Source organism: Sinocyclocheilus grahami, unplaced genomic scaffold (genome assembly GCF_001515645.1).
Source record: "Sinocyclocheilus grahami isolate Dianchi unplaced genomic scaffold, SAMN03320097.WGS_v1.1 scaffold222.1, whole genome shotgun sequence".
NCBI lineage: Eukaryota > Metazoa > Chordata > Actinopteri > Cypriniformes > Cyprinidae > Sinocyclocheilus > Sinocyclocheilus grahami.
The window spans coordinates 3,752,947-3,762,035 of NW_015505401.1; the positions used below are offsets into that span (position 1 = coordinate 3,752,947).

Consider the following 9,089-nt stretch of genomic DNA (forward strand, 5'->3'; position numbering starts at 1 on the left):
TCTAATCTGTTCCACCATCAGTTTGTCCTCGGGGTTCCATCCCCAATCCAATGGCCAGACAGAGAGAGTGAACCAGGAGATTGAGAAGACCCTCAGCTGTCTGGTCTCGAACAACCCGAGTACGTGGAGTTCCCAGCTGGTCTGGGCAGAATTTGCCTATAACACCCTCCATCACTCATCATTGGGTATGTCTCCATTTGAATGCCAGTTTGGGTTCCCCCCCCTCTCTGTTTTCTGAACAGGACCTTCAAGCACCGGTTCCAGCCGCGGCCCAGTTAGTCCGGAGGTGCCGGGGGGTCTGGCGGAGAGCTTGGTCAGCCCTGTTAAAGTCATCCCGGGAACAACAGAAACCGGCCGATCGACGTCGGCGGATCGGTCTGTCACTCTGTCCGGGGCAGAGAGTGTGGCTTTCTGCTAGAAATCTTCTATTTGCGCCTCGAGTCATGGAAACTAGGTCCTAGGTACATTGGACCTTTCAAGATTCTCAAGAAAATAAACCCAGTCTCTTATCGACTCCTATTGCCCAGGTCTATGCGCATACACAACACATTCCATGTTTCAAAACACATTAACCCCACAATCCTATTGTACTCTGTGCCATAAGCACTTTAATTGATTATTGATTGAATTATGTTTCATTTTTATGTTTTTCTAAGTAATAATATACAAAATGCACAAGCGAATTGGACCAAATTTCTCATATTGTGATTTCTACACAGTTTAATTCTTTCAGGATGCTCAAGACTGTCTACATTATAATATATGGTCTATAACAACCTAAAATAGAATCCATATCCTCCAGCTTTATATCATTCTATTTATATGCATTCTGTATTGGGATAGTGATCACAGCATCTCTCACCTCAGCATCAGTTGAGCACCGCATCTCTGTCTCATCCTTACATCCAGCGTGGCTTGCCTCCGTGTTCTCAAACAAAAAGAATCGCTCCTAATCCTCCCCAGACGCGCGCCCATTCCTCTCCACGGCGCCGCTGACCATTTTTCATCATATATAACTTGTAATTTGATAATCATAGACTAATATGATCCGAGTCACATTCGCTACAACTCTTCCGTGGCGGAGAACAGCCTCCAATTCTCGCGTTCACAAACTACATTAGCCACAGACCACTGGCTGACCGACCGGATGGAGACCCCCCTTTATCGCCCACCCTCGTGACGCAGCGGTGTCAGAGTTCACAGAGTCTGTAATGGCCGATCTGAGTGACGTGTAATCTGACCAATTGCAGCCCAGAACTTTATTGTGAAAAATATATCAAATACACATTCTTCGTAAAAAAAGTTTGCAATGGCTAGGCGGAAAGTCGTGTGTGTGACAAATACATTTCTAAGCTTAATTTTACTGCTTTATGAATATAAAAACCAAAAGGAATGGTATACTTTGTAAAGAAGACACTCTAAGCTTTCAAATGAACCCATATATGGGCTGATACCATGTAAGGAAGGCTATGTAAATGAAGCATACACATTTTTAACATGACTTTGGACCCGTATCCGGGTCCGCAGAGTTAATATAAAAAAACCACTAGAACAGTGTTATATATATTTTACTGACTTGAGTACTTACATTATCTCAAATGTTTCGAAGAATGTTTAAATCCAGAGAAATAATTGTAATTTATTAATTTTAACTTTAATTGTAACTTGGAACATTTTTAACTTGCCTTCATCGTTTATTTCTCCTACTAGTCAAATGCCTTATATACGTAGATTTTATTATTTTTATATTCATATTTTTTAGATTCCAAAAAACCACTAGAACAGTGTTATATATATTTTACTGACTTGAGTACTTGCATTATCTCAAATGTTTCGAAGAATGTTTAAATCCAGAGAAATAATTGTAATTTATTAATTTTAACTTTAATTGTAACTTGGAACATTTTTAACTTGCCTTCATCGTTTATTTCTCCTACTAGTCAAATGCCTTATATACGTAGATTTTATTATTTTTATATTCATATTTTTTAGATTCATATTTTTATAATCTTAAAATATGAAAATTCAATATAAAATGGTAATTAATACATATAATGATAATCATGTTGATATAAATAAACTTTTCAAGGAGTGACATGAATAAACAAAAACAAACCAAATTACTCCAATTACAACTGTCCCAAAGTTGTGCTCTCATTTCAGTTAATCCACATTTACTGAGGAGAAGAGTGTGTCAGAGTTTACGATAAATGAGACACGACGTGACCTGTGAAGAAAATAAAGAAAAATCTCACTGAAGGTGAAGTAAACAAATAAGTCTTATCCTCCATTAAATGACTAGAGTATTTTATAGAGAAGCCACAAAAATTTTATGTAAATAAATTGTAAAGAGAACTTGTATCAGGATATATTTTTAATTGATGCGAAATATTTGAAATCAACTTATTTAAATTGGAAGTCACAAAAAGGCGTATTGTTTTAAAAGGCAATGCAAATAGACATACTGTATAATACAAATGACAGTTGATTAGAATGCAAATATCAGTCCCATTAATATCAGTTTATTGTTGATCTAATTAGGAATTCAGAATCACTGAGATATAAAAAATACTGGTTCAAATTCTTGTTTTCTGTAAACAGTAACATTAGACACACAGTTCAGGTGTTTTGAATTATGTTCTGATATTAAAAAGTATCCTTTAAAACTGAAAGTAAAGACTTGTGGTAGCTGTGATTCTGATTATGATGCCAAACATGCCATAGTTCTAAAACATTCCATCTGAGGAGTGTCATGGACAACTGAAACACAAAGACATATTGTTCTACTAATAACAAAAGTCTGACGAACAGAAAAGTGTACAAGCTGGTTTAGTCAACACACTAGTCTCTTCAACTATCAACCACATACCCGTCTACAGGTAAATAAAATATTAGATCTTTATTCGTATATTTCTTTCTTTTTTGTGTGAATTCTATGATATATGTATATATATATTGTTATAGATGAGCATTTGTCTATATGCAGTAATCAGTTAGAAGCAGTATGTTAGATTAGCTAATTAATTCACTGGTTGCATTTTAGTCATTGTCATCATAACTCTAATTCGATATAAAATCAAATGTGACCCTGGACCACAAAACCATAAGGGTGATTATTATTATTTTGTTTTTTAATTGAGATTTATACATCTGAAAGCTGAATAAATAAGCTATCCATTGATGTATATATGTTTGATAGGACGTTATTTGGCCAAGATGCAACTATTTGAAAATCTGGAATCTGAGGGTACAAAAAAATCGAAATATTGAGAAAATCTCCTTTAATGTTGTTCAAATGAAGTTCGTAGCGATGCATGTTACTATAATCAAAAATTAAGTTTTGATATATTTACGGTAGGAATTTTAAAAAAATATCTTCATGGAACATGATCTTTACTTAATATCCTAATGATTTTTGGCATAAAAATCAATAATTTTGACCCAAACAATGTATTTTGGCTATTACTACAAATATAGCCATGCTACTTATGACTGGTTTTGTGGTCCAGGGTCACAAAGACTTAATTTATTATGATTCCCTTAGATTCCTGGAGTGTGCGGCACAGCAATTTATTCCAAAATGTTGCAGTTTTTCCTGATTCTCTCTGCAGTTTATGCCATGGGCATGGCAGCGCGTGAGTATTACACACATTATACAATTGTTCAGCTCAAATAAGTAATCAAATAAGTAAATAACTAAATATATATATATATAAAAAATGTAAATAAATTAATAGATAAAATAGCAATTCTGGCATGATTACAATAATAAGTTAAAAGTCAGGGTCCAAGATAAACAGATACAATGTGAACAAAAGACAGCTTACTTTTTAAGTTTAGGTAACTTCAGCTCTGATGTTAATTTTCTTGAATAATCCTTTAAATCATAGTTGAAATACATGCAAGACAGTTTTAATAGCTATTATTCCTTCTTTCAGCTTTACCTGATCTTTTCTCTTACTCACCTGCTGTTGGGGACGGCAGTGGGATTGAATTTTCCACTGCCAGTGAGGGTCGCATCACTGGTATCAGAGTCTGGGAATACAATAACTACTGGGGCGGATATATCTCTGGGTAAGTATCCTCAAGCACCACTGGACAGTCCGGATCACCCATATTTTCAAATAACCAAAAAATTTAACAATTATGGCTTTGAAAAATGTTGTTAGAAAAGTATATTTAAAAACCTTGTCAAGTAGACATCAGAAGAATTGGAGTGACAAAAAATTTATTGTCATCAATTGATACTACAAATTATTTATCTCAGGGAAGCATTTGTGATTTAATTTGTATAATAAAATTTTTGATTGTACATTTCATTCTTAATGGCATATGCACTATTTGAACATTATTGACATTTTTGTTTAGGTTCCAGCTGAGGTACGAGAGTAACTGGACAGCAGAGGTTGGTGTAAATAGTGGCAATCCGATGGAAATGATACTCTACGACAAAGAAGCAATTATTCAGGTCTCTGGAAAGTACTACTCTGGTTACATCTATGAGCTTGTGTTTGTCACTAATCAGGGGCGCTTATTTAAAATGGGACAGTCTAATGGGGCCTCGTTTAACTTCTATCCATTCCAGAAAGGAAATGAGCTGCGTTTTCTCAGTGGTCGACAGAATGGAAGTGGCATCACCTCTATTGGGGCTCATTGGGCCGCAATACGTATTGGGAAACCCTGAAATTATTTTTTCATCTTATATTTAATTTAATGTGACCTTACAGAGAAAAATTAATCTTGTACTTGAATATCTTTAATCATTTGATTATATTGTTTTACCCGTACTATGTTCAGGGAGTGTTCTTGTATCTATGCCAATTTGTCTCATTCAGTAAATTGTTAAAATAAAAAGTGTATTATAAATGCATAAATAAGCAATATTAATATGTACATCCCTTAAATGTATGATATATGGATAAAATAATAAACATACACAGGCTAAGTAACCAGTTGTCAAGTTGAATTTGTGCAAAAACTAGTTTAGCTTGTTATGAGGAAATTGTAGAAAATGACAATGCCAGGTATTACAGACAGTGTCTAGCATTGCCTGTATATTTTACAACATATAACAATATATTTCACTAGGCAATATGATGCCAATATATATCAGGGTAACACATGACACTAAAATAATGAAAATAAAATGAACTAAATAACATAAAATGCAACACAAAATAATCTAATGTGCATTAATGATAACAGAATAACAAGAAGAAACGAAATTATTTAAATAATTCCAACTTGTGATGTCATGCAAAGACTTTTACTGTTTTTATTGTAAATTACTGTTGCTTTTACTGTTTTAATTAATGCTTTAATTACTGTTTTACTGCTGCATTTTACATTTTTGTTTTCTTTTCAAATTCATTCTAACAGTGTTGAGCAAAAAGGTTAATTTAGGAACAGATTACCAAAAACAGAAGACATGGATTAAATATTGTGCATCACTGATGCCATTACTCTTACGCCATATCAATATATATTGAAAATATACAGAATAATATACTTTGTATTCAATTAAATTGAATAGGCTAATACATAAGGAATTGCTGCTTTTCATACATTGAAAAGTATATTACAATATATATATTGTAGTATACTTTTTCACTTTTTTAGCTTTAGTTATTCTGTAATGTTGCTGTTTGAGCATAAAAAGTTCTGCAAAGTTACAAAGCTGTAAGGAATTTTAACTCAGTTGTAAGGGAATTAATTATTATTAATTCATTCAGGTTTATTTCTAGCTCAGGTTTTGAAAGAACTCGATCTGAGAATTCGAGGTCCACCTGATCAAAACTGATTTTGACTTTAAATGGTTTACACTCTATCAGCTACTCGGTCAGCGAGAAGTTAATGTCAGTGTATATTACCAATTGAATATGTATTTTATGTTCTCCCTGGCCATAGGTTAACACAATTATGATAATTTGTCAGCTCTTAAGAGAGAGGTAACGTGATCTTGGCAAAGTTTTAACCTTGAAATTATATGACACCAGACAATTGATTATTTATAAATGAAACATGAATTTTATTGGCTATCCTAGATTACATAAAACTAAACTAAAACACACAAAAATACACACACATGTACAGTTTCTTAGACTGTGAGTTGACTGAGTTTCATAGTTCTACCTTGTTTTAACGAGTGATGTAAATTCACCTTAAGAATTTACAGAGCAACGGAGCGTGCATACATTAACAAGAGGCTTCAATTCATCACATCATCTATAAAAGTTGTGTTAATACTCCTGTAAAGTCTCTTAAAAGCAAGTATTGTACATACTATTAAAGTTTACTTCATTTCAACATTCTGCATTTGTTGTTTCCATTTCTTTCAAAATTAAACTTCACATATTACACACATTTTAATATCCTTATTTCCTAAAAGGGTAATAAAACACTGATTAAAGTTGCACCGATTACATGAAACACGTCAAGCATATATATAAGACATACAACATATTATTTGTGAATCTGGTTGCCCTGTTATGCGCATAAATTATTATCTGTTGAAATTGTCTGTTGTAAGTTTCGTGTCCCTTTGTCTGACCGAAGAGAGAGTAAAAGAGTGCGTCCTTTTTTGGAATGCAAAGGGGGCGTTTTTTGGAATACAAAGGGGAGATGTTCTGAGGTCATTCTCATGTCAGAGTTGAGAGTCTGCCAAGTTTCTCCTGCTGGACAGGGAGCTATAAAATTGTCTCTTTTATTGACGGGATTATCAATTTATGTGTTAAGTGGTCATGAGGTCCGTGCGATTCTGTGCGGGACTCTGTCTAGATACCAGGTTCTTTGTTCCATGGTCCATTAGATGGTTTATTTATGCTTAAGCCAGTCACGAAACCTACTGACGTTCTGTTGCTTAAATGAATCCAGATGGGGTAGTGTCAGTTTTTGTTGTTTCTTGTAAAGATAAGCAGAGAGAGACAGGAACTGCTGAGACCCTGAGCTGACCCTGTACGTAGTTTTATGACTGCAGATGGCTGGGGAGAAGAACCTTTAGTTTTCTCGGTGGAATGTAGAGATTCAATGTTCGTTTGTGTCCGTTTATAGATTCAAGGGTTTCAATATCTTGAAGGTCGGAATCCTACACATCCCCCTTTGGCTCAGTGATGTTCCTGGTGCGAACATCGGCGGGCACTGGAACAAGAGGCAGGGAGAGAGTCAATAAGTTGCGTTCATCCTTGATCCTTTCTTCCAATTCTGGATCGAGGACGAAGGAATGCTGTTTGAAGAAGGTTGAGATTTCGAGATCGGCCTGATACTCGTCGTCAGTAAGGTGATACAATGCTAAATCATCAATATGGAGGATCGAACCCTTAGGGACATTGATCCATAAAGTTTGGATGGGCAGGATAATACGCGTGGCAGTGTTGTGTCAACCGTAGGTGAGGGTAGCCGTACGCGCTGGGGTGTTGACTAGCCATCGGTTTCAACGATTTACGACAACAACAAAAAGCTTTTGGTGAAAGGAGTCACTCCTAGTTTCGGGACCTGTATTTAAAGTTGAGCTAAGGGAGTTCCCTGATGAGGGGACTAGAGGGGAAAGGAATTGTAGTGAGAGAGAGGGAAAGAGGAAAACAATTAAAAACATATAGCTATAAAGGAAAACACAAAGAGAAAAAAAACAAACAGACACACAGACACCGAATGAGGTGAGACAGCAAACGAGTGTAGTTCCTGATGTTTGACAGGCTTGTTTTTAGCCATCTTGAATCCATTCTGTTTCCATCCAGGTAGATGGCATGTGAAGCTTAGACAGGAATAGTTCGAGTCGGTACAGATGAGGAGTTCTTTAAGGTTGTGGGATGCAGCACATTGTAGGGATATGAGGATTGCCGCAATTTCTGCATATTGCGATGAGTGAGGGCCTAATTTGAATTGTTGCGGCGGGGGAGGGTCATTGTTGAGCCAGACCACTCCCGCTCCAGCTTTCAAGTTGCCCTGTTGATTGTAGAAGCAGCCATCGACATATGCTGTTGGCATTCCTTCACACACATTCTCCTCAAAGTACCTGTGGTTTGTCAGTTGTGGCGGTAACGGTTCTTTGGGTTCTGCTGCTGTGTGCAGCGTGTCCGTTGAACAGTTCTGGCAGGCTGCTAGCCCGTTTCCTAGATATGATCTGTGGTTTTGGGCATATCTTGCTTCGACGTCCCGTCCTTGGAGTTTAACGTTTCCATGTTTGTCTTGAGTCTGAGCACATGGCTTTGTCTTTGTTTATGTTGGCCATGTGCTCCTCTCGTCCTGCCCCCTTGTTTCCCTCTACCGCGCCCCCTTGTTTAGTCCTAGTCTAGTCCTCGTTAACTTGATTGTGTCCACCTGTTCCTCATGTGTTCTACGCCTTTATAGTGTGCCTCTTCCCTCATGTCTTTGCTGGTTCGTTGCGTTAGTTCTCGGCGTATAAGGTAATTCCTTATCAGTCTACTTGTCATATTAGTAGTGTTATATTTTACACTCCTAGTCAGTCTAGCTTTGCATTTAGTTCTCTTGAAGTTAATTATGGTTTCTTTGCTTTTTGTTATTTTGCTCTAGTCTAGTTCCTGTCCTTGTTTGCTCTAGTTTTCTCAAGCCTCTAGTTTGGTTTCTTTCTTTATTTTGATTTTGTCTTTGCCCAGTTTTTATTCTAGTTATCGATTTTCTAGAATTTGCCTTTTTTGTTCTTTTGGTTCATTTGCTCTCTGCAGTTTGTATTTGTTTCTGTTCTTTTCATTCTAGTCTTAGTGTGTTATTTTGCTGCTGCTTGTTCTCTCTTGTGGTCTTGTCTTGTGTGTTGTGTTCGTTCCTGTTCTGTGTACTGAATCTCTCCTGGCTGCTGTTCTCAAGACCTGGCTATCTGACTGGACTGGTATCACTACAGCTCGAAGTATCAAGCCCTGGTTTCTCAAGCTGCTGCCTGATATCCAGTGTTCTCATTGACTGGTGCTGCTCTATCTCCTTTGTTCTCCAGCAGAACTTTGTTCAGGGCTGACCAAGGACCAGCAGACTGCCCTTTCCTACTGTTTGGACTCTCACATCATCCCATTCATTCCTTGTCTTGTCAATAAACCTCACTCCCTTGATCATTATGCATCTGGGTCTCTCTCTCTCTATTA

At 36.5% G+C, this 9,089-nt stretch overlaps 1 protein-coding gene across 1 annotated transcript; it reads left to right on the forward strand.

Annotated features, from left to right (window-relative positions):
• The first annotated feature begins 2,840 nt into the window (after positions 1 to 2,840).
• Positions 2,841 to 4,938, forward strand: LOC107596699 (zymogen granule membrane protein 16-like). Its single transcript, XM_016287497.1, has 4 exons — positions 2,841 to 2,879; positions 3,545 to 3,635; positions 3,939 to 4,074; positions 4,369 to 4,938. Exons 2-4 carry the CDS (start codon positions 3,581 to 3,583, stop codon positions 4,682 to 4,684), a joined length of 507 nt encoding a protein of 168 aa, XP_016142983.1. The 5' UTR covers positions 2,841 to 2,879; positions 3,545 to 3,580; the 3' UTR covers positions 4,685 to 4,938.
• Positions 4,939 to 9,089: the final 4,151 nt, after the last annotated feature.

Bases quoted from the DNA above. Each gene is read 5' to 3' on its own strand.
- LOC107596699 (XM_016287497.1), top strand. From the start codon at position 3,581: ATGTTGCAGTTTTTCCTGATTCTCTCTGCAGTTTATGCCATGGGCATG. The intron at 3,636-3,938 runs GTGAGTATTACA...TCCTTCTTTCAG, and splicing joins TGCCATGGGCATGGCAGCGC to CTTTACCTGATCTTTTCTCT. The intron at 4,075-4,368 runs GTAAGTATCCTC...ATTTTTGTTTAG, and splicing joins TGGGGCGGATATATCTCTGG to GTTCCAGCTGAGGTACGAGA.